At 53.0% G+C, this 24,542-nt stretch overlaps 2 protein-coding genes across 15 annotated transcripts in view; both read left to right on the top strand.

Moving 5' to 3' along the window:
- Positions 1-1,289: 1,289 nt before the first annotated feature.
- On the top strand, positions 1,290-13,092 carry SPINDOC (spindlin interactor and repressor of chromatin binding). 4 transcript variants are annotated; one of them, XM_074371844.1, is made up of 7 exons: positions 1,290-1,693; positions 4,976-5,305; positions 5,399-5,548; positions 5,682-5,819; positions 6,006-6,206; positions 9,663-9,749; positions 12,272-13,092. In XM_074371844.1, exons 1-7 carry the CDS (start codon positions 1,567-1,569, stop codon positions 12,481-12,483), a joined length of 1,245 nt encoding a protein of 414 aa, XP_074227945.1. In that variant the 5' UTR covers positions 1,290-1,566; the 3' UTR covers positions 12,484-13,092. The 4 variants fall into 4 exon arrangements, 3 of the variants coding, with proteins under 3 accessions (XP_074227945.1, XP_074227947.1, XP_074227946.1); XR_012509540.1 differs by lacking the exon at positions 9,663-9,749 and adding an exon at positions 7,311-7,546 and having other exon boundaries at positions 1,292-1,693; positions 12,272-12,296; XM_074371846.1 differs by lacking the exons at positions 9,663-9,749; positions 12,272-13,092 and adding an exon at positions 9,442-9,653 and having other exon boundaries at positions 1,292-1,693.
- An 8,476-nt stretch (positions 13,093-21,568) lies between these two features.
- MARK2 (microtubule affinity regulating kinase 2) overlaps positions 21,569-24,542 on the top strand; it is a 52,191-nt gene continuing 49,217 nt past the window's right edge. For 2 of the 11 annotated variants that reach the window (XM_045518110.2, XM_045518105.2), the window contains exon 1: positions 21,576-22,212. In XM_045518110.2, coding sequence (XP_045374066.2) covers positions 22,159-22,212 — 54 coding nt within the window. In that variant the 5' untranslated portion in view covers positions 21,576-22,158. Of the gene's footprint in view, positions 22,213-24,542 lie in introns of all 11 variants that reach the window. The other 9 variants (XM_045518113.2, XM_010957045.3, XM_074371839.1 and 6 more) reach the window with 8 other exon arrangements.

Genomic DNA, 24,542 nt, shown 5'->3' with positions numbered 1-24,542 from the left:
ATGGGGCGCCAGGGGAGGACCACCCTCCGGCAGTTGGAACCACAGCAGCCTATCTACCCAGTAGGAGCCACAGAGGAGCCTCGCTGGCTGCTGGAGACCTGCCAGAGCAAGAGAGAGAAAGAGAAGAAATAACGTGGCTTTTTCCTATATCCTGCCTTCCAGTCTCCGGCCACTGTCTCCCATTGGCCATTGGCCAAATCAGCCTTAAGTCCCGAAACCCTGAGAAACTGCACTCTGCAGGGCAATACAGAGAGAGCAGAAGGGCAAGGAAGGGATCTGGAGCAAAGGGTAGAGAACAACCATTAGATAGAAATCAGTTAACCAGGTTTGGTAATACCTTTATTCGTAAAACCTTTATAAATTACTGGATACACTTGAAAGTAACAAAATCGTTCACTTAAAAACATACTGTAATCCATATAAACTTCCCAACTCCACTCCTGTTCCAGGCCCACTACATTATTCCGATTACTATGCGTCTGGTTTGTTAACAGTGGCATTTTACGATGGATTTTCAGAGTCAGACATTTTCTCCACTGAAATCTCATGAGGGCTTCCACAGCAGAGGGAGATGCCCATTCCATGTCACAGAGGACAAAGCTCAGCCAGAGCAGAATTATGATGCGGCAGCGCCATGGCAACTGGACTCTGGTCTTGGGGCTCCCAAGGACTTCTGCGTGACCTTTAGGGAGTGTCACAGTCTCTAAACTCATGTTTAAAAAATGAGAATCACAAGCCTCGGGGCGGTTTACATGCGCCCACACTCCACTTGGCTCTTCATCTTTGCATTACTTTGTCCATAAGGCTCCACAATGTTTTTTTTTTTTTGAAAGAAAGGACGAAATAGTCTAAGAAAACAGATAACGTACCCAAGGTCACAGAGCTGGCAAATCAGAAGGCATTCCGTTTCCACTCTTGTAACGCCAAGGCCCTCTCCGCTCCCCCACCGGTTCTTTTCGCGCCGGGGTCATCTTTCAGCAGTTCAGGGAAAGGCGAGAGCGACCCCGATCAAAATCCTGGGGCATCTTGTAGCGCTCTTCGTGCCAGCCAATGTGCCCGACTGGCATCTCAACGGAGGGCGACTTGCCGGGCTCGGCCAGCCGGCTGGCTCAGGACGCTGCCGGACTCACGGAACTCACGGTCCTCTCCGGCAGGCCGAAGACCCTCGCCTCCGCGACGGAGGGCGGCCGGAAGCCCGCGGCCCTGCCCGCCCCCCGCGGGTCCCCGGGATTCTAACGGAGCCTCGTGCCCGGGGCGGGGCCACGTGCGATTGGCCGCGCGGAGTTGGGGGCGGGCCCGCGGCGGGCCGGCCGGGCGGGCGCCTACAATGAGCCTCCATAAAAGGGAGCGGCGGGGGGCTGGGGCCCCGGATTGAGCCCTCCCCGCCCGGGGTCCCGACGCTTTAGGTCTCTGGGAGGCCGGGACGCGCCCGTCGCAGGCGCGGCTGGTGAGCGGCGGGCGGCGGGGAAGGGGCTGCACGGGGCGGGAGGCGGCCGCCTGCTTGCGCGCCCAGGCCTGCGCGCCCGTCCTCCGGTGTCCGGTCACCGAGATTCCCCTGTCCGCGCCATGGCCCTGAAGGCCGAGGGCGCAGCGCTCGACTGCTTCGAGGTGACGCTCAAATGCGAGGAAGGGGAGGACGAGGAGGAAGCCATGGTGGTGGCCGTAATTCCGCGGCCCGAGCCGATGCTCAGAGGTGAGGATGGGAGGGGATCCCACTTCCGCGTCACAGTCCGGGGCTTGGGCTTCCCCTCCTCAGTTGGGGGCCGGGGACCCCCTCCCCCACGTCTAATCTGGGGCCCAAGAGTCTGGGGCCCAGGCGCCCCTCTTTCCCCTTCTGTCTGGGGCCCGGGCGCGCTCTGGCTCCACCCCCACCAGGGTTTGGAATCTCTGGCCTCCCCGAATTCCCCCCTCCCCCGCCCCCGCCCAGGGTCTGGAGCCTTCGATCCACGCCCCGCGCGCTCCGGATCTTCCGGTGCCCGAGCGCCCCCTCGCCCAGGCCCAGCACGACTGCTTCGAGGTGACGCTGGCCAGTCCCCCGCCCCGCGAAGGCAGAGGCAGGCTCAGGGGCGGCGAGGCCTCGGGGCCTGAGGCTGGGCCCCGCACTGTGGTGTCCCGAGCTTTTTCGTGGATGGAGGCAGGCGCCGCTGCAGCCCACCAAGAGGAGCATTTTAAGGGCCCTCCATGCATAAAGCTTTCTCTGCGCTCTCCCCATTATCCCCAGGCCTTGCACTTGGATAAGCCACAGGTGTCAGATTGTAGCGCTTGAGGGGTGAAATTGATTGCACACAGCACCCAGTGTTGGAAAAGAGGTGCTTGCCGAGGGCACCTTCAGCCACTCTAGAAGGAGGCTTGGGGAGAGGATTTGAGGAACAATCAGAGCACTCGCTTCCCCCCTCCTCCCTCCCCAGTTTCTTCAGTCCTCAGGGTCTTGCAAATCATAAAAAACCAAAGGGCCACCTTAATGGAAGACTTAATATTCATCAAGATGCGTATCTTTTCATTCCTGGATACCTCTCCCCTTAGTGGGGGACAATACTCAAAAGAAGCTGAGAGCAAGGCCATTCATTTAACCTCAGCAGAACATAACGTCTCCCTGCACTGCCTCTCGTCCTTTTTGAAATCTTAGGGGCTATTAAATAAGTGAGGGAAATAAAGGCCACTACCCTTCTCAGAGCTTTCAGTCCAACAGAGAGGATCTTTCCCTACTTCTGCTAGTGATTATTGAGTGCTCAGTGCCAGGCTGTCTCAGTTAATCTTCTCAACCTTGCAAGAGCATCTTTCTTCCCCAAAGAGGTTAATTCATTCAACAGGTGTTTTGGGGGGCACCCACTATATGTCAGGCACTTTTAGGCTGGGTGTGCTAATTGCTACAAAGATGAAACTCTGCTCTTCCGGAACATGTGTGTGTATACTAATAACCAAAGATAGACGAACATAAATAAATGTATAGGATGTCTGGTGGTGATAGATGGTTCAGAGAGCACTAAATCAAAGTAAGGAAGAAAAAAAAAGAAGAATTGAGGATGTTTTATTTGGAATATCAAGCGGTCAGGAAAGACTTCTCTAGTAAGGTGAATTTTGAGCACAGACCCAAAGGAAGTGAGGGGGGAACTTTGTAGATAATTAGAGGTAAAGTATTTTAAGTAGGTAGAATAACAAATACAAAGGTCCTGAAGTAGAAACTTCTTGAAAGACATGGGATGGGAGAGGAAAAAGGATGAATTCAAGATTTTTGGCCTGAGCAACTGGAAGGTTGGGCTTCTCTTTTACTGAGGTGGGAAGGCTGGGGTGCAGGCTTATGGGAGATGGGGAATTAGGATCCGAACCTGGCAAATTTGAGATGTCTATGATACGTTCGAGCAGAGTTCAGAGGGGAAGTTAGACATGTGAATCTCAACTTCCTGGGCAAGTCTGGCTAGAGGTATAACCATGGGAGCTGTCAGCAGGTGGGCCTTGGGTCAAGACCCTCAGAGGAAGGAGGTAAACAGAGAAGAGATCCAAGGACTGAGTTGTGGAGCGCTCCCCTGATTCCAGTTTGGAGATTGAGTCATTCCTCATCAGGCATTATTGAAGGCCAGGCACTGTGCTGCGTGCTGGAGATACAGGTGTGAAGGATCAAAAATTCATACTGTCGTGGACCTACAGTGTCTTGAGGAGCCACAGCAAGTCAGGCACGTGTGATGTCAGGCAGCATTGTGTGCTCTGGAGGATATGGAGCGGCGAGGGCCATTGGGGGCACAGGTGGGGCAGGTGGCAGCTTTCTATGGGATGGCACAGGAGGCCTTGGTGGAGAAGACGATTCTCTTCTGGAGAAGGATCTGACCCAGGTGCCCAAAGAAGAATCCCAGTGAAGTAAGAGAAGAACCAACAGAAGGTGGTGCCTTGGAGGCTAAGTGACAGAAATCAAGATGGAAGACGCAGTGTGTCAGATGACTAAGTTGAAGAGCTAACCACTGGGTTTAACGTTGGTGACCTTGACCAGAGCTGTTTTGGAGGAGTGGTGGGAAAGAAAGCCCAACTGCGGCCATAGAGGTCAAGGTACCTGTCTATGGTCATGTGGGAGAGAGGTACACCCAGCTTCGGAGTTGGAGCTGTTGGGACCAAGCCAGTGCTCATACCCATTTCAAATGCCACCTCTTCCATGCAGTCCCCAGGTTAGGGCCTCCCATACTTGTATTTTGTCCCGTCTTCTCAGGTGGGAGAGACGTGCAGCCATGAGGGATCATGGGCACTGAGCTGCCAGGCTAACCTGGGACTCAGCCTACATTCTTGACGGAGCTGAGAAGGGTTCCTGCCCTGTCGGAGCTTATGGTCTGTGTGCACAGAGAATGGGTGCCATGTCGACCAGTAGGGACGGGCGAGATCATCGCTGCAAGTCCTTTGGGCATCTTGTGGGAGGGGAGGCTAGTTACCACAGGACGGGTTGGCCTCTTGACGGGGCCTCAACAGGTGGAGAGACAGGCACGGACGCCGTTCACTGGCTGAAGTCTCTTTGAGCATCCCCTTTTCTGCGCGCCAGTCCTGGGGGCGACAGTAAAGTGACAAAATTTACCATTCTTGTCCTCAAGGAAGTGTGTGCTGTGGCCTGGAAGTCAGATAAGGATATGATCAACTGCCAGGGGTGGGAGGCTGGGAAGGCCTCTCGGGGTGAGCGTTTGAGCAGGGCCATGGAAGAAGTAGAGGAGTTCGCCCAGCGGCTCCGGGTGGTCTGGACAGATGAGCCAGGGCCAAAGACATGCAAGGCCGGAGCCTGTTGGAAAAATGTGTTGGACCTGTGGTCCGAGACTAGACTGAGGTAGCAGGATGTGTTTAACGTGGCTGGAACCTCATGGGCTCCAAGGAAAGAGAAAAAGAGACTCTGGGTGGGAAGGTTCCTTCCCTGTACACGCCACCAAGTTTGGGGAATCATGTTCTTTGTATCATTGGCTGTGGGCACCTTTACTGGTTACACCCTCCCCCGCCTCTCCCTCCGTAGTGGCCCAGCAGGAGAAGACGCCACCACCCAGGCCCAGCCTGCTGGAGGCAGGCAGCGACAGCTGTGAGGAGCCCAGGCAGCAGGTGTCTTGGGAGCAGGAGTTCCTGGTGGGGAACAGCCCCGGAGGCAGCGGGCGCGCGCTATGCATGGTGTGTGGGGCGGAGATCCGGGCCCCCTCGGCAGACACGGCACGCTCGCACATCCTGGAGCAGCATCCTCACACCCTGGACCTGAGCCCTTCTGAGAAGAGCAACATCCTGGAGGCCTGGAGCGAGGGGGTGGCCCTTTTGCAAGACTTCAGAGCCGAGCAGCCATCCCCACCCCACTCAGGTAGTGCAGCCTGGGGCCAGGGTGGGATGAGGGTGGAGGGAGAAGTCAGGTCTCTCAGAACCCTTGTTACTCACTGGCATCTGCCCCGTTTAGACTCAGGACATGATGTCGATGTGGACCCAGACTCCGATGCCGACCCTGCCAAAATGCCAGCGGAGATTGTTGTTCTCCTGGACTCTGAGGACAACCCATCCCTCCCTAGAAGGAGCAGGCCCCGGGGACTCCGCCCTCTTGAACTCCCTGGTCAGTCAGCCTGAAGCCTGTGAGTTGGGGGGAAGGGGGTGCATGGGCCAGAGTTCTGGATGGAGAGCGATACCTTCCGTAGCCCTGAGGTTGCAGGAGTCAGGCCTCTTAAAAAGGTCTCATCTTTTTGCAGCTGCCCCTGTCATGGAGCCAGTAACCAAGAAGCCCCGGGGTCAGAGATGGAAGGAGCCCCCTGGGGACGAGCCAGTCAGAAAGAAAAGAGGCAGACCCATGACCAAAACCCTGGACCTGGACCCGGACCCGGACCCAGGTGAAGGGGAGAAAGGTGTAGGCTCTGGCTGCATCGCTCCAGGAGGAAAGCTGCAGGGTTGGGTGGGCGACAGAGGACACCTGCACCTCCCCTGAGGCCACAGGCCCAGGCCTAAGGAGTCTGGCCTCGTGGGGTGGGGCAGCCCAGCCTTCTGGACTCACAGTACCATCCTTTCCCGCCTTCCAGACCCCCCCTCACCTGACTCGCCCACAGAGACTTTCGCAGCTCCGCCCGAAGTCCGACACTTCACCGATGGCAGCTTTCCCCCCGGCTTCGTCCTCCAGCTCTTCTCCCACACCCAGCTCAGGGCCTCAGACAGCAAGGACTTGTCCAAAGAGGGGAGAGGGGCAGAAGGAGGCCTCCTCCAGCCGGAAAGCCCCTCCCCAGGTGAGCTCCTGAGACAGGGCAACAGGTGGAGGGTTGGCAGGCCACATCCCTGGGGTCTGGTCTGCAGCAGACCCCAGGATAGAGGTGACTGGTGCTCCAGGCCCCTGGGAGACGGGACCATGGGGCCACAGGCAGGTGGGTTTGAATGACAGGCTGGCAGAGAGCCAAGTTTTCTGTGAGCTCCTTGGGAGTGTCCTGGTTGGTAGGTTGGGTCAGGTCAGTGCTCCTCAAAGCCTGACACCCGTCACCACACTTAAAGTTGATTCCAGCTGGAGCCTGAGGTGCCCACCTTGACCCTGGTGGAGCAGGGGCCTGAATGGGACCACTGACTGGGAGAACAGTGGTGAACTCAGCAGATACCCCGGGGGTAAAGCATCTGAGTGTGTTCTCTTATAAGACCAGTAAGCACCTGTGTTTTATCGTGTCTTCCAATTTTAAGAAACCTTTATATGCAGTTCATTTGGCCCTTATGAAAGTAAGGCTGAGTCTCAGAACCGTGGTTCTTTCTCCCTTGCCTGCGTATTCATTTCCTGTGGCTGCTGTAACAAACCACCACAAACTCAGTGACTTTACAGCCACACAGATTTACTGCTTTTCAGTTCTGGAGGTCTGAGGCCTGGAAGCCATCTCACTGGCCTACAGTCAGGGTATCAGCAGGGCCATGTTCCTTTCTGGCTCCTGAAGAGGGAACTCTTGCCTTTTCCAGCTTCTAGCAGCTGCCTGCGTTCCTCGGCTTGTGCTCTCCTCCCATCGCCAGAGCCAGCAGTGGCCAGTGGAGTCTTTCTTAGGATGCCACCATTGGTTCTGACTCTTTTGCCTCCATTAAAGACCCTTGTGATTACACTGAGCCCACCCAGATCATCCAGATCATCTCTTTATTTTAAAGTCGGCTGATAAGCAATGTCAATTCCATCTGTAGCCTTAATTCTCCCTTGCTGTGTAACATACTGTATTCCCAGGTCCTGGGATTGGGACCTGGACATCTTTGGGGGCCAGTATTCTGCTTCACAGTCACGTAACCAGGTGGTAGCAGAATTCAGATGAGACTGGTCTATGATCCAGCAGGGCAGCGGCTGAGCCTGGTTCCTCTCTTTGTCTTGCCAGACCAGGCCCTGCTCGCAGCATCGCGGGCTCAGAAAGTGGTTCTTGAAGGAGTGAATGCATGATGCAGAGAATGCCTTGTTCCAGCCTGTCTGAAATGTGCATTTGGAGTTGGAGCCCCGAGAAAGATGGTACACAGGGTGCTGGAGGCTCCCCAGAGCGGGGCTCTCAAAAGGAGGGTGTACTTTTTGCCAAAAGAAAAAAAGCATACGTGTCGCTTCAGCCCGCATCACTCAGTGGTGAGCACTGTCAAAATTTGGCTTGTGTCCTTTGGAACTTTTAGGAAGCTATGTGCGTGGGTATGTGCACATGTGCTTTTGTTGATTTACTTTTTACCAAAAGGGGCTCCGCTTTTTCTAGTCCCAAGGCAGACCTCACCCCTGCGTGGTCTTAACTCTCAGGTTTCAGCTTGGGTCAAGTTCCAGTCCTGCCTCCCCAGGACTGTGCTCGGCCTGGGCTTGAGCATTTCCTGAGCCCCCTCACATCGTCAGTGGACCCCTGCTCTAAAAGGCTGACCTCTTCCATTGGCTAATAGGTCTTCTGGTTTCATTCTCAAAAGGGGGCCTTCATTTCAAACCCTGGGGTATCCTTTGCCCAAGCCCCATCTGTCTGGAGTGACCGGTAGCTGAGAAGAGCGCCCTTGAGATCTTGGTTCATTTGGGATAAGTGGGCAAAACCTGAGACTCTGGAGTCCAACAAGCTAATTCGAGGCTGAAGATGGTCTGGAAACCACAGGAGGTACTAAGTAACACAGCAGCAAGTGTTCCTGCAGCCTGGCCCCGTGGGAAGCGCTCCGGGGAATGACAGGAGTGGGGCAGCCTTTGTCCCCCAAGAAACTCAGTCTGCCTGGGAGTACAGGTCGGAGGCAGTGAAGCAGCAGTTAGGGTGCCCACGATGGCTCTGGGCAGAGCACAGGCTCCAGACTAGTGGTTTCAGACTGGGTTAAAGTTTGTTTGTTTAACTAAGTACAGTTGATTTATAGTGTTGTGTTCATTTCTGGTGTGTAGCAAAGTGGTTCAGTTTTATATATGTATGTATATGTCTTTTGTATTTTTTTCCGTTGTGGTTTGTTATAGGATATTGAGTATAGTTCCCTGTGCTGCACAGTAGGACCTTGTTTATGCGGATTTAAGATTTTAGAACCCGAAACGTGGACAGTTTTCTCAGAAACCTGTCAGGCTTTCACCAGAATGTCTCTACTTTGAATTGTTTTATTTATTGAAGTTCTCCAAAGCTTTTATTTGAGTAAAGATCCTACCACTTTTTTTTTTTTTAAGTTTTTTTTTTTTCTGAGGGGGAAGGTAATTAAGCTTATTTATTTTTTAGAAGAGGTACTGGGGATTGAACCCAGGACCTCATGCATGCTAAGCATGTGCTTTACCATTTGAGCTATCCCCTCCCCCCAAGATCATACCACTTTTAAAAAGAAGTTTAAAAATCAAGGATTTAGAAGTCACTGTGGTCAGGTCAGCTGAGCTGATGGATCTGAAATTGTCACGGAAGACTTGCTGGACTTTCCAAGGGCCTCACAGGATGAGGGTGCGGAGGGGGCGAGCCCTGAGGGCCCCTCATCACGGGGGAAAAACCTTTGTCCTGCTGGTGTTTAATCTGAGTAGGACCCAGAGGTTTGGTTTAGGATACCTTGGTCAGACTCAAGTGTGTTCCTAGGCTGGACCAAGGAGAAAGAAGTGTGAGATGAATGAGTGAGTGTGAGAGAGAGTGTGTGTGTGTGTGTGTGTGCGCGCGCGCGCGCGCTTCACGAGAGGCAGGGTCTGTTCACTGCTGTATCCTCAGCACCTAGAATAGGGCCTGGCACAATGAAAGACCTCAGGAACGATTTATTGACAGATGAGTGGATGGTAGCCACCTTCACTTGTCATTCTGGTGGTGACATTTCCAGCGTCTCTGCTCAGAGACAAGCCTTAGTGAGAAACAAGGGGAGTGGGCTCTGGGGAGGGTGGGTGCACGTCCATGCACAGGCACAGGTGTTGGGGAAGAGGAGGAGGGGATGAAGCTGGGGCAGCAGAGGGGTTGGGCGGGGCCAGGAGGGAAGTGGGGGCAGCTTTAGGGTCGGGGTGCTAAGGGGACTCAGCTTGTCCCTGGGACTAATAAGCCCTCCTCGGTTGCTTTTCAGTGGCCTGGGGCTCTGTTCATGCACTGTTTCTGAAAGAAGTTCTCTCTGCCACGTCTCAGGCCTCGCTCTCTTGACGGTCCCCTCCCTGCCACTCTCCCCTCTGCCCTCCCTGCTGCCAGGAAGAATTGGCACTTAATTCCAATGTACTGAACTCTTCTAATATGTAATCTCCTGAAATCCACACAACCACCTTATAAAGTATTATGATGTCCATTTTACAGAAGAGGAAACTGAGGCTTGGGGAGGTGCAGTACCTTCCCGGGCCACCTGGCCGGTGAGTGGCAGCCCATGCGGACGCCCCGCCCGTGGTGAGTGCCAAGAATCGGTTCTCTGTCACCATGAGTTGTTCTTTCCTCTGGGTTTTCCCCATCAGCCTGCACACAGGTGTCATTTCTCCCTTTTTCACCCCTCATCCCTTCCCAGCCACCATCCCATTTGCCCCCAAACATTTTCAGCAAAACTGGAAGGCATTTTCCAGACTAAATGCCTCGAGTCTGTCTTTGGAAGCCACTTGAATCCAGCTCACCACCCCACATAAAATGGTTTTCTTGATGAGACCACCATTGACTTCCATAAAGTTGGCTCCAGTGGTTAATTCTCAGCCCTCATCTTTCCTACCTGGCAGGAGCAAGGAACCCATCCCTCCCTCCTTCCTAGAGACACTTTCTGCACTTGGCTTCTCGGGCAGCAGGCGTGCCTGGTGTGCTCCTGCCTCGCTGGCTCTTCATTTCTCTTGTTGGTTCATTCCCAGCTCCCCGAGTTGGATCCTCTGGTTGTCTTTCTTAGTGTTTCTAGAATATAAGCTCGTTTGGCAAAGGAAATGTTTGCCTGTTTCTTTGCTGTGATAACCCCTGTGCCCAGCACAGAATAGGGACCATTTATGGATTGAATGAATGACTAACCGTGGTCAGGATCTGTACTCATGCCCTGGGTGACCCCTTCCAGGCTCACAGCTTGAAGTATCATTCGTAAGCTCACAGTCCCACCTCTCCCCTCCAGCCTGGACCTCTCCCCTCGGTTCCTTGCCCATGTGACGTGCCTAGCTGGTTGTCTACAAGATCTCTCAAGCTCGGCATTTCTGAACAGAAGCCCAGTGTTCTGCCTTCACCCCCAGCCACTCTACTTCTCCCCAGTCTTCCCTTTCCCAGGAAGCTAAGCCCAGTTCTTCAGTTTGCTTAGGCCAAACCCTCAGAGTCATCCTTTTCCATGTCTCTAATTGGTCCATCAGCAAATCCCATTAGCCCCACCTCCAAAAGGCTCAGAATCCACTCCTGTCACTCATTCTAATGCTGCTGCCTTAGTCCCAGCTTCCTTAACAATCTTCCCACTTGTCTCCCAGCTTCTAATCTTTGCCCGCTGTGATCGGTCCCATACAGCAGCTGATGTCCCTGTTGAAGACACACGTGGGACCCTGTCACTGCTCTGCTCAGAGCCTCCAGTGCTGTCACTTTGACACGCCAGATAAAAACCAGTCCTCGTGGGGACTGGCGATCCTCACCCCAGGGTCTTTACCTCTCCCACCCCACCGGGGCATCTGCATTTGCTGTGCCTCCTGCCAGGAACATTCTCACAGCTAGACACACCGCTGACTCCTCACTTACTGTACGTCTTTGCTCACGTGTCAGCTCCGTGAGGCCCTCCCTGCTACTGTGTCCCCTTCCCTGGTGTACTTTTTGGCTTTGCTTCTGTTTATATATATCACATCGGATTTTTTGTGTATTCTGTTTATTGGCTTTCACCACTGGAACGAAAGTTCCAAGAAGGCCACGTGATTTCCTCCAGGTACTGCTGTACGCCTTGCAGCTGGAGTAGCTCTGGGCACAGTATGGTTGCCCAGTAAGTCTTTGTTGAATTAAGAGTGAATGAGAGGGATCACCTGTCTTCAAGGAGTTTGGAGTTTGTCAGGGAAACAGACCAGCTCACGTGAATACAAAGCAGGATTTGTTCAATTGCGCAACCAAGTGGCGGCTGTCGGGTCATTTTAAACCCGAGCAAACGGTACAGCAAAATAATTGTACCTGTTTTCTCTGCCACATTTGAAATTACTGTGTCTCTCAAAACATCCCAGAAGAAAGCCACAAACAATGACACCGCAAGAGTGGCAATCGTCATGTTTTGGTTTTGCTCTTCATGTCACTTCTGCATGTGCCGTATTGCAGGGGACGTTTTGGTAGCTGCCCAGTGGCTTTTGGCAGTCCGTACTCCACTGTCTTGAGGCCCGGTTTTGGCCTTTCTGAGTAGCTTGTCCACACTGCTGAGGTGGCTGACCTCCGCATGGTAGGTTTTGACTCAGGAGATGAAGAGCTTGGTCGAGGTTGCAAAGCAGAGCTGGGATGCTAACCAAGGACTCTGTCCAGAGCTCTCTCCTCCACCCTGCAGATTCACCTGGGAGCTCAGTTGCGGGCCAAGCCATGTCTTTTTCTGCTGTGGGGTGTTCCTCGCCCACCACCTCTGCCTACACAGGGCAGAACCCATCAGGCTAGGATGCCCAGTTAAGTTCTAGATGGGACGGAATCAGCTGAAAGATGAGGGGAAAGGAGTGAAACACTGAGCATCCATGTGCCGGAATACACACGGGAGGGAGGGAGGCTACAGAGGGCCTGCGGCTGATCCCTGAGGAGGTGTGGCCTTGTGGGAGATGCTGGTCCTTGGGTGAACCAGGAGCAGATTATCCCACTGTCCCTGGACTTCCCCTCAGATCAGAATTACTGGGCTATGGAATTGAAGGCTTGGAAATGGGGGTGCAGTCTGCAGAAACCTTCAGGGAACATCCTCAAGGTGGATTGTCTGGAGGGCCCTGACTCTGCTCTCTGCTCCCATCCCTGCCCAGCTCCCCCTCCGGGGCTCCGTGGGACACTGGATCTCCAGGTTATCCGTGTGCGGTTGGAGGAGCCGCCGGCAGTCAGCCTCCTGCAAGATTGGTCCAAGCACCCCCAGGGCACCAAGGGTGTGGGAGCAGGTGACGCCCCAGACTGGCCCGTGGTTCTGTCGGAATCCAGCACCGCTGTCAGGGGACAGCCAGAGGCAGGGAGTGATGTATAGGTTCTTGTTTTTCTTGGGTGGGAGGGAGGGAGGGAGGAGGCAGTGTCCCCCTTCGGCCTATCGTTCAGAGCTGCCCAGCTCGGCCACCTGATGGAGAGAGTAAAACCAGGTGCCAAGGCAGGATGGAGGAGAGGAGGGCAGGTGGCATCTGCTGTGACTTGGGGGTGCTGGAAAATGTCTCCCCTTAGGGAGGCTTGAGGCCAGACCCTGAGGGGGGCAGGGGACCCTGGGGGCTGTTGTGCAGTAGGGCATTGGGCCTGTGGAGAACACCCACCCGATTCTTTTGCTGACCCAGACCTCTGTCCCCCTCCCCCCACCACCTCCCACCCTGTTAGCCCCCTCCCATTCTCCCTTGGCACAGTGCCTTACACAAGAGGTGGTCGCAACGGGGTTGAACTGAGTCCCACTACCTCGGGGGACGCCTCTCCTCCCCCACCTGTTCAGGCTCCTGGACCAGGAGGCCTCCATTACCTCTTCCCGCTCCATCCCCGCAGATGGCTGAAGCAGCCTACCTGGGGGGCTCGTTCACCCCTACACTCCTGTTCACCTCTTTTCCTGTTGTATATACCTCCTTTGTTGACAATAAATTATTTTTTTTTATTAAGAAAGTTTCGTCTGGGCCATCATTGAGGGATGGGGCTTCCTAGCAGGATATCCAGCCTCCTGGAGCAACCTTGAGGGGCAGGAGGGCTGAGAGGTGGTCCTGGGTGGGAGCCCAAAAGCCTCTGCCCCAGAGGCTGGAGCAGGGCCAGGGCAAGGCTTTGTGGACCAGTGGACTGAGGCCGACTTGGCCTCAGTCACGGAGGGTCACCCCTTCCCCCCATGCACCTCCACCCATGACCTGCCCTCCAGATGGGGTCAGAAACACCTTTTCTTTAACATGCACTTTCTGACTCACTTGGTAGGGCCCTCTGTGTGTCCAAGACAGGCTACAGTAGGGGACCTTAGGAGCTGAGACTTTATGACCTTTCCAAAGTGTGCGGGTTGTGGCCAGGGCGTCGGGAGAGATGCCTCCTCTCCCAGCCCCAGGAAAGGGAGGCAGGCACTTGGGTCCTGAACACTGGCCTTCCTGCCACCTCCAACCTTCAGCTCTGCACGCTCGGCCCCTCCTTGGCTTAATTACACCCAAGTCTTTGGCTGCTTTCCCCTTCTCCAGACCAGGAGATGGCCCACTTTGGGTCTCTTCACCAAGATTCCTTACCCCTTACTCTCCTGAACTAACCATCACAGGGCAGGTCTGTGTAGGATTATGTTTCATTTTTTGGTGGTGGGGGCTCTCGAGAGGCACAGGGAGCTCCATCTCGGGTCCCAAACTGTCCCATTTTGAATCCAGGGTTGAGCGGGATAAATTGGGCAGTCCACCCTCTGCACCTGGACTGCTTCACCGCTCCTGATGGAAGCCGTGCATTCAGGGAGAGGTGGGGCGGAAGCGGAACGCGCAGTCCAGTTGTTCCTATACAACACTGACCCAGCCAAGTTTTGAGACGACTGGAAAGCTGGTCCCTAAATCAGGAAGGATCTGGGCTTAAACACTCAGCTGCATGCCTGACTGAGCTGGTGTCACCCATGGGCCCAATCCAGTGTGAGTGATCTCACAGCATGGTTGGCACAAGGGACATGGTGTTTTCTTGCCATCTGACAAACTCGGGTGGGAGAGCCCAATGATGTGTGGGGCCCTCGTCCAGGGTAGACCAGAAGATGTGTGGTGCGGTAGAGGAAAAGTGGGCGAGCATTCAGGACCCCTTGAGTCTAGGGTGGCCCCACCAGTGCATGACATCAGGGGGCCATGGAACGCCCCTGTGTCTCTGCCACTGTTTTTGCAAATTGGCAAAACTTTATCCTACCTAACAGGAAGATATAAATAATGCTGAAAGTCTGGTTCTGAAACACAAACATGAATTACTGCAGGTGGTTGCTGTCCGTCTGTTCAATCATGTGAAATTGTTTACATTTATGCCAATGTGCTTTTAAAACAACGTGGCTGTGTTGCTGGGTATTTACAATTGGGAGAACTTACATAAAACCTCGTTGTACCATTGTGAAGCTAAGTGCACCTACACAGCTGTTAATTATGACTGATGGTGACTGCTAGACTGTGAGCTCCTTCCGGGCAAGGGCTGGATTGCATTGACTTCATTTTCCTAGCGCCCTGCATAGGGCCTGGTGCATAGTAGGTGCTCATTAAATGTTTGTCAAGTGTCCTCTTGATGTGTATTCCTATGCGCCATTTTTCTACTGCAGGCTAGTCCCTGGAGTGTGGTCCTCGGCACGGGGTGGCTGCCACTATGACTACTGGTAGCATGGTTCCATGACTTAAGCCCCATATCCCGGGTGGCAGGGATCTGCCCAGATGCAGCCAGGACAGGGACTCTGAGCACGTGTGGCTGGGAGCTGCCTGTGGGTACCTCTGGGCTCCCAGGGAGAGGTAGAGAGTAGAACCCAGGGCATGGGAGCCTCTAAACGTAGGTGATGGCTTGGGGTTCCCACCTGGGCTGGAGCCTCCATCCTGGAGCTTGTGACACTAAGGAAACCTCCTACGAAAATATGACCCAGGGGCTGATGTGGCAACTTTCTCCAGGTGTGATGCTGAAGTCCAGCCACAACTACGTGAAGGAGCCAAGGAAGAGAGTGCCACTGCCGGATTCCTGAGCCACACCCCCGGTGCCCCTCGTCCCCAGTACTCCCCTGTGCTCTGAAGCCCACTTCTCACTGCCCTTCACAACGGCCCTCCCTGTGATCCAGGTCGGGCAGATCTTTTTGGATACCAGTGATAGATAGCCCTGTGGGCAAAGCCAGCCTAGGACAAGGAAAGAAGCAGCCCCTCACCTCCTTGGAGAGAAGCTGGAGTATGTAGGGGTTTGGCTGGAAAGTGGGGGACCCTGCCTAGTCCCTGCTCTGGTCCAGACTCTGCGGCTCCTCCAATCCACCCTCTCTCTTCTCTTCAGAAAACACAGTGGTTCCCCCATCCCAGCCCTCACACACACACACACACACACACACACACACACACACGCACCCACAGCTGGGCTGCAGCGTGGCTCAAATGAAACTGTCTTTGGGGCTCTTTGTAAACTTAAGTCCTGCACACCCCCAGATGTGTAGAGGGCTGGGGTAGGAAAGCATCTCTGAGGGAACTGCAGCCTCTCTGTGTCGGTACCCGACCCCATACTAGTCTGTTGGGAAGGGGGCACCCAGCTGATACCTCCCCGAGGCAACACAAGCAGGATGAGGGCTGCTTGCAGGTGCAGTGACAAGGGAGGGGGCTCTGTAGCACCTGGTGTGTCTGCTTCCCACCTCCCCGGAACCGGCTGCCTTCACCACTGAATCTGGTCAGTCCCCTTCTTCCCAAGATGGAACGGCCTCCAGAAAGGAAGCCAAGCAAATGTTTTGGTCTCCCCAACAGCAACAATTATTTTTTAAATAAACTATAAGTTTATAAAAAATAAAAAAAAGCAAATCCCAGACACTGTATCATCTAATCTGTAAATAGGATTGTATGTATCTCTAAGAAATTCAGGCTCTTCGGTAAAACCATGTCACCCTTTAAAAATGAATAAACCCTTAATGTCATTTAATATCCACTCAGTGTTCACATTCCCCAATTGGTCCATGAATATCTTTTTTTTTCAGTTCTTTATTGTGAGAAAATACACATAAAATTCACCATTTTTAACCATTTTTAAGTGTACAGGTTGGTAGGAAGTACATTCACATTGTTTGTGACCGATCTCCAGAACTCTTCTGTGAATCCTTGTACAGCTGATTTTTTTGAATCAGGGTCTAAGTATGGTCCCCACACTGCATTTGGTTGATGTTTCCACCTATAACAGCCTTTCTTTCCTCTTTTCCCTCTTTCTTTTATTTTTTTCTTGTTTAAGAACATACTGGCTTGTTCTGTAGACAGAATTTCCTCCATTCTGGATTTGGCTGATTGTTCTCCCATGATATTGTCGAATGTTCATCAATCAAGCATGCAGTCTGGAGATGGAGGCTAGACAGGGCTTCCCTTGGAGACATTTAAGCAGAGACAGCGCCATGCAGTTACATAGGGAAGGGAGTTCTGGGCAGAGGGGACAAGGAGGGCCAAAGCCCTGTGGCTTTCGTTCCCCAGGATTTCACAGACAGCCTGCTATGTGCCAGGCACTGTTGGAGGCACTAAGGACATCACCAGGAGCCAGAAAAAGTCCCTGCTCTCCTCGGGCCTGGGGACCTCAGACGCTGTTCTCCCTGGGGAGGATGGCAGTGAGGAAAGTGGGAGTGTTCCCCCAGACACACCTGCCTGCCAGCCAGAGGCAGCTGTACGGCTTTGGGTATTTGGGGATAGCATCTTGGCACACTGGTGACTGCAGGAGGGGGCACACACACTCAGTCTACACCATTATGGAAAACTCCATAGAAAGCAGACAAGGAGCTGGAGGCCCTAAGTGGGCGGGGAAGTTACATAATGGCTCACATGATCCATTTAGTGACAGAGCTGAGACCAGGTTGGGCTCTTTTACTTCTGACCAGTGTTGTTCTTCTGGGAGGTGGGGAGGGTATAGTAGAGAGACTTCAAAGAAGACCTGGGGAGGCTGGCTAGAGTATGCCTAGTATTAACAGCCACCCACACAAAGCACTGGCTGTCCACCAGGCTCTGTCCCAGCGTGTTTCATATATTAACTCATCATGGCCTCACACATCGACCCTGTGACGGAGGTACTTTTATTATTCCCATATAACAGATGGGAAAATTAAGGTAGAGAGAAGTTAAGAGGCTTGCCTAAGATCATGGCTAAGGAGAAGCCTGGCAGCGAGGTCTGTGTGTTTACCCACTAGCCTACATGATCTGCCTCTCATAGGCTGAGAAGCCCAAGATTGATTCTCCTGTTCCTACTCACTTTCACAAGGGACCAAGCATCTCTATGCTTCAATCTCCTTCTTAGTAAATGGGCAGGGGTGGGGGGTTTGATAACAGTTCCTCCTGCTCATTGTACGTGTGCTTACATCCACAAGGACACAGATCTCTGGTGGGGGTTAGCCCTGAGAAAAGGGAGGGACCCTGGGAGTTCCTGGCCTTGTGTGGCTCATGTCTTGGTGGTGGTTGGGTAGGAGTCACCAATAATAAACATATTCTATTCTACCGACTCTAAGATGCACATTTTTCCACACTCTAACATCTCTGAAATGTCCCAAAGTCAATATGATGTATAGTAATGGTGATAAAGTACATGATGGAAGTTCAAAGACATGGAGAGAGAGAGGAAAGCTCAGTGAGAAGATGGGAGGGTCTCTGGTGAATCAGAGGGCACATATGGATCTTGCCACATCCTGTTATCTGACTCTTGATCAGAAGGCCATTCTGGATCCTCAGAATCCTGCCTGGAATGAGCAGACTCTCTGGCTCCACTGGTCGGGAGGAGAAAGATGGAGAAGAATTGCAATGGTTCATAGGGTGAGAATAAAGGTATCTTCCACTCTGGTACCTTGGTCTCCCCTTGGCTTTTTCTCTCCTGGCCAAACCACGCCCATGCCCAGGACTGCTACCCTAAGGCCCCTGGGCCTGCTGGAGCTGGGAATCTGTAACCCCTGCCTTCCCTGATTCCGGTGGGTATCACAGCTGCCCTGGGGCACTGGTCCTGTTGGTTGGTTTCTACCTGGTTTAGGGCCCGTGATAGATGCCTTTACTTTTATGTTTGTATTGTTTTCAGTTGTTCAGGTTGGAAAGCTTAGAATTATCCTTAACTCTTCTCTCTCAACACACCTCCTAGATCAATCCATCAAGAAATCCTGTTGGCTCTACTTTCCCAATATATCCCAAATCTGACCACTTCTCACTACATCCACCACTGCTGCCCTGCTCTGAGCCATGGTCATCTCTCACTCGAATTATTGCCAAGGCCTCCTTCAGGGTTTCCAGATTTCTGCTCCCACCCTGCCCCTTCACTCTCTTCTCAACCCCATAGCCAGTCAGACCATGTCACTGCTGTGGCTCCCCACCTCACTCTGAGGAAAAGGCAAAGCAGTGGCCCACAAGGCCTGGCTCCCCATCATCTTTCTGCCCTCTTCTCCCACTACTCACCCCTACGCATTGGCCTTCTTGTTCTTTAAACAGCCAGGTCCCCTCCTGCCCCAGGGCCTTTCCACTGGCCACACCCACTGCCTAGAATGCTCTTCCCCCAGATAGCTGCAGAGCTCACTCCCTTACCTCCTTTAAATCTTTGTTCAAGTGTCACCTTCTTAGTGAGATGCACTGACCTCTTTAATACTGCAACTCATTTTCCATCCTTTCGCGTCACCTCTGCAATCCTGATCCCCTCTTAGGTGGCTCTAATTTTTTCCCAAGGCACTTAGTGCTTATTATGTTTGTTGTCTGTCTTCCTCCAGCTGAAATGTAAGCTCCCCAAGGGCAAAAAGCTTTGTCTATTTTGTTCATTGATATACCTGAAGAGCCTAGAACTGTGCCTTGCACATAGGAGGTGCTTAGTAGAGATTTGTGAATGGATGAATTTGCAGATTCAAAAGAGGTAAGGGTATGGCAATAATGAATCATTGAGGAGAACGAGGCAGGTTCAGGGATTTGAGAAGATGATATTTGAACTAGATCTTGAAGTGCATCTGGGATTCCAGTTGAGGTAGGTGACTGGACATTGATCAACATGAATAAAAGCATGAATGTGAGAGAACTTGACCAGGCAGGAGTTTCAGGAAAGTGTTATCCTCCCCTAGTTGGAGATGATAATCACAAGGTATGTTGAGGCCAGATGGTGCCAAGTTTTCAATGCAGGCTAAGTCTTTTCCCACTGCCAGGACTGGCTACAAAGTTTGTGGGGCCCCACGCAAAAGGAAAATTCAAGGCCCCCTTGGTAAAAATGTCAAGAGGGTGACGGTAGAAGATTAAATCAAAGCCCTGCTAAGAGTGGGGAGTCCCAGACCCGTGAAGTCAGCCTGCCTGTACCACAAGGGAGCCAGTTAAAGTCTTAGAGCAGGACAGAGATGTAATTGGAGCTGAACTTTAGGAAGATTATTCTGGCATGTCTGGTGGGGCAGGTTGGAGGGAGTCTAGGCAGGGAGACCGGTTAGGCAGCCTTCTGAGGAAGAGGAGAGAACAGGTTGGGTGGGGTAGGGGCTGAGGGGCAGAGTGCAGAGGTGAGAACTTGAGTGAGGAGATACATGGAGGAGGCAGAGTTTGCTTAGAGAAGTTTGCTTAGACAAAGGCCAGGGAAGACCCCTAAGTCCTTTGCTCTAACAACTCCTTTCTCTTTTCCCTTCTTCCAGACCTGAGCCTTGGAGGTGATACCAGGCCCAGGAATCAGCAGTGAGTCTCCCTTTGGCCACCAGAGGGCAGATTATTCTCACGAATTTTCTGGATGAATTTGGGGTCAGGGAATGTCCTCGGTCTTCACTTCTTCTTCTTCTTTTTTTCCTCTCACCTTCGGTGTTCCTTCACCAACTTCTTTCTCAACAGCTGGGTGCCTGAATGGAGCTGAGGTGGGGCATGGGGAGGTCCTGGAGTCCCAAGTATTTACTAGGACTGTAGGTCATACCTGTTGCCTTAGGAAGTATATTCATAACATCCTCTCATTGCTTCTGTCTGACTGCCTATTTCTCTGGTTGACTTAGCCAAAGGCTCTGCTCAGTAGGCTGTAGCTGGAAGCTGGAAGTCAAGTGCCAGAGATTCAACTAGCACTTTTCCCTAACAAATCCTTGGGCCCCTTTGCTCCTGTACCTTTGGGGACTTGTTGCTTGAGCTTGGTCTCTGGCTCTTGTGAGGACTCTGGCTTCTGCTCACCTTAAGCTGCTGTTGAGCATAGGGTGGGTTTGGGTTTGGGGGGTGGTTCCAACATGTCCAGAGTACAATGAGTAGGGGCAGCTTGGAGCCAGAGGAATCAGACTGGCCATTCTCCCGCCTCTCTCTGGTGAGACAGTCCCAGGGAAACTGATGGGTGAGCTCAGGTTGACATATGGACTTCCTGGTAGAATCAGGGGCTCTCCAGAGATGAGAGGGTCCTCAGAGTTCATGAACCTAATGACTTCAATTCATTAATGGAGAAACTGAGTCCCAGGGAAGGAAAGGAACCTTCCCAGGTGCCCATTCTTTGTGCTATCCTGAGGAACCCTCAATTTCAACCAGTTTCTCTTTTCTTTCCCATGAGCTTCCTTGTCTTAGGAGGGATAACTGAAATGTTAATTAAGATGAGAATGTCTCTCCAGCCCTACCTCAAAGGAGTATTTAAAAAGGGAACTGGTGTGACTCAATATTGCCATATTGCGATGTTGTTTCATACTATTTTGAACAATTAAGTTTTTTTTTTGAAAGAGAAGAAAAAAGGTAACTGAGATTCAAAGATGTTATTTAGAATGTCACCACTGGAACAAAGACCTGAACACTCTCAATATAAGGACATTAAGGAGTCTAAATGCAGAGATGTTATGTGATTTTTCCAAGATCACACAGCATTTTCACTACACAGAGCTGGAGGTGGAATGCAGCGCTGGTTGGGGTCGGGGTGGGCGACCTCTGCAGCCTCCCTCAGCAGGGAGCCAAGGACGTTGACCTGGTGTTTGCCTGGGACCTGAGGAGCCCTGCGGACTAGATGTGGGTGCATGGATAGCTAAAGAGAAGCCAAGATAGACGATGGCAAGTGATGAATGGTAGGTAGACAGGTAATAGATTAAGACTGCATCTGACAGGTGACACACGTGTTGACAGGTTGGATGGTAAACGAGATAGATTTTATGAGCTGACCGACAGACGTAGACAGGAAGCTGCTTTAGAACCAAAGGGTGCCTTGTTTTCTATTTAGTCAAATAGTTTAACACGCAGGGTGATCCACGCTCCCTGTTCAAGGTTTGAAAATACCCGAAAACTGACGGAAAGAAACGAAGAGTCAGACTGGGTACCACCAGAGGGAATGACCCAAGACTCGCCCCACCTCTGGTGTTGCCGGAAATGGCCGACGACTGCCGTCGGCTGCGGGGAGGGATTGGGGCGTGGCCGGCTCACGGCACCCGGAGTGGCTTCGGGTGTTTCCGGAAACTGCCGAGAGCCAGCTTGAAGTGGGCGGGGAAAGGCCTGTGGGCGTGGCTGGAGTACCCGGAGTCCCTTCGTGGATTTCCGTAAACAGAGCCGAAGCTTGGTCTTCGGAATCGAGGAGGCGCGCGCGTCCCCGGGGTTACCTTCTTCGGGTGTTTCCGGAATTCACCAGTAGTCCGTGACCCGGAGGAGAAGGCGCGCCCCCCTCCCGTTTCTAGCTGCTTCGGATGTTTCCGGCTGCTGCCGGCGGAAAGAGCCGAAGGCCGGCGGTGGTGGCGGCCATGTTGGGAGCAGCAGGTCCGGCGGCGGCTGCCTGTGTGCCGGGCGCGGAGCAGTGCCGCTGAGGGCAGGGGAGGAGCGAGGCAGGCGGCCGGCTGCGGCGGCAGAGAGTAGGCGGAGCGGCGCGGCCCGGCAGAAAGGCGGCACAGCCCAGCCGGGGGTCGGGGGGGTGCGGTCCGGAGCCGCTCGGAGCCGGCGCGGCCTAGCCCGAGCGGCGCATCCCCGGGCTGGCGTGAGCGGCAGCCCGACCTCCCCGCACCCCCGGCCGGGGCCCATGCGGCGGGTGCCTGTGCTGTGAGAAGCCCCGCCCGGCCGGGCTCCGCGCCTTCCCTTCCCTCCCTTCCTCCAAGCTTCTCGGTTCCCTCCCCTGAGAAACCGGCGCCATGTCCAGCGCCCGGACCCCCCTACCCACGCTGAACGAGAGGGACACCGAGCAGGTAAGGAGCCCTGAGGGCTCCCCAAATTCTCTGGCTGGGCCCCTGCACCTTGCAGAGCCTCCTCCCTCCTCAACTCTCCTCGTGCCCCTGCTGCCATCCTGTAAGCCTCGGCTGCCCTGTCATCTGGCTCCGGGTTCCGCACATCCCCCTTGCGAGTCTGTCCTGGGACCCACCTCGTCCAGACTCCGAACTGCACACTTGTCTTTCTGCCGACCCCTCCTCCCCTCACCGCCCTCTGCGCTCTTCCGTGTTACCTCCCCAGCTTCCTCTTCTCTTCCCTTTTTCTTTCAGGGGCCTTTCTGGTCTTCCTCCACCCACGCTTAAAGCAGTCACTCTCCTGCTCCTCAAATACCACCCCGCGATCGTTGTCCACCTCTTCCTGCATCCCTCCAGCCTTGCTTCCCCTCCGCCCGCACCGGTTCTCCCAGTCCCAGTTATCACCCTCAGGGTCCTTGCCCCGCAGTGTGTTCTCGATCCCTATCCCCTTCTCGTTCCTCAGCTTTTTACTCTGCCTCTTCGTTCTCAAAATTGTGCTCGCCCTCTTGCTTGCAACCCACCAGCTCCACCCTCATCACCTTTCCAAATCGTTCGCCTACTCTTTGCTCATCACTTTCCCTTCTCTTCTCCAGGAGCTCCCTGGTGCCTCGCGCTGGCATTTGTTGCTTCCGTGTTTCCCATACAGCTGTCATGCGCATAGTTTTCCCACAGGTTGTCTTTGGGGTTCCAGTCATCACTCCCTTCAGAGTCCTTGGATCCTTCGCGTTCTCTTCCTCTGGGTCTTGTTTTTTGTTTTTGTTTTTGTTTTTGTTTTAAGTCTTGACCTCCTCTTTCTCACTCTGAGTGCTTTGTCAGCCTTGTCCCTGGTCACTTCCTACCCAGGGAAAGACACTCACTATTTCAGCCCCACTCCATTGACACAACCTGTTGCTCGGTCCTTTCCCAGGCCTCCCTGCATCACCGTCCTTGCTTTTCTGTCTTACACCGCAGCACAAACCGTATTTTCTTGTTTCTTCACTCCTGGATCTGTCCCTTTACACAGTATCTTCCTCCTTGCTTGTTGCCTTCCGGTTTCTCCACCCTCACCACATCTTTCTTACTCTGCCTCGTAATCAGGATTGCCTTTCATCTCCACATTAGTCTCCTGCCTTCTTTACATCATTTTTTATTTTCCCCACATGTGCCCCTTTTCATCCCCTTGTGATTGGCTAGTCTGTAACTCCTGCTCCAGGCATTTTGCATGCTAGTTTCTTGGGCTACACACCCCCTATCCTGGCAATCACTGCTGTCATTTGTCACCCAAGCCTTAGCCTTTTCTGTGTCATCTCACCTCTGAGCCGAGAGGCATCTACTTTCCACCCCTCCCCTTTCTTTCACCATCTCCAGTGTCTCTTGCTTCCTGCTCTGTGGAGAGTCCCCTGCCTGTCACACTATTCTTGGTGAAGAACTTTATTGGTCAAAAAACTTGACTTGAAAAGGAGCTGTTCTGCTCTGAGGCTTGCAGTGCTTGTTGCCTCCTTTTCTGTCATTACATTCTTTGTTTTCTTCTTATTCCCTTTCTGTGTAATGCAGTAGAACTGTTGTTATATTCTCTTGCTCATTAACATCTTTCTCTGAAAAATCTTCCCTCTTTTCATTTTTCCTACGTTTCTCTTTTTTTTTTTTTAACCCCTCACTGTCTGTCATCTGGGCAGTCAGGAACTCAAGAGAAGTTCTGCATGAGTTTTTCTCCGCAGTGGTTGACCCTTTCATTACTGATGGATTGACTGATTGCTTCTGAGAGTGAAACGGGTTGAGAGGGAGGGCTGGTTGATTTCCATTTCATCACTGGGTTTGGCAGCTCGTTATGCATGGGCCTGAGGTCTTTGGAAACAGGAGCATGGTCTCTATCTCACAGTCTTTCCCTTGCTTGCCAGCTGTTTCTCTCCTTACTGGGAACCACTTTCTCTAGGCCTGCTTAAGGTTGCCTGTTCTATTCTTTTTCCTACTACAACCTTTATTTTAGCAGGTAAACTGTGCTTAACTAAAGGACTTTCCCAGACTGTTAATTCTGAGCTGGTAGGCAGAGGCCGAGTGACTGACTGGCACCCTCAGGCATCTGGGGAGTGGCGGTGGAGTGCCTGCTCTCTCAGTGAGGCTGTGGGGGGCCTTGTGTTCAGCAGAGTGGAGTAACAGAATGCGTCAATGTGATTTCTCTGTGCTGTTTACTAAATGTAAATATATTCTTGCCGTGGTCTTTCTCTTGTGATGTGTACATTGATTTCCTCTTCCCAACATTCCTCGTGTACTGCTGAGCACACAGTAGGAAGTCATTGCACACCCGTTGATTTTAC

This window comes from Camelus bactrianus, chromosome 10, assembly GCF_048773025.1.
Source record: "Camelus bactrianus isolate YW-2024 breed Bactrian camel chromosome 10, ASM4877302v1, whole genome shotgun sequence".
NCBI classification, from domain to species: Eukaryota; Metazoa; Chordata; class Mammalia; order Artiodactyla; family Camelidae; genus Camelus; species Camelus bactrianus.
Note: the sequence above shows the minus strand (reverse complement) of the source record. Positions and strands in the feature narration are given on the sequence as shown.

Excerpts from the sequence above, each read along its gene's own strand:
- SPINDOC (XM_074371844.1), top strand. The coding sequence starts at position 1,567 with ATGGCCCTGAAGGCCGAGGGCGCAGCGCTCGACTGCTTCGAGGTGACG. Across the intron at positions 1,694-4,975 it reads GCCCGAGCCGATGCTCAGAG|TGGCCCAGCAGGAGAAGACG; the intron begins GTGAGGATGGGA and ends CTCCCTCCGTAG. Across the intron at positions 9,750-12,271 it reads ATGCGGACGCCCCGCCCGTG|CTCCCCCTCCGGGGCTCCGT; the intron begins GTGAGTGCCAAG and ends ATCCCTGCCCAG.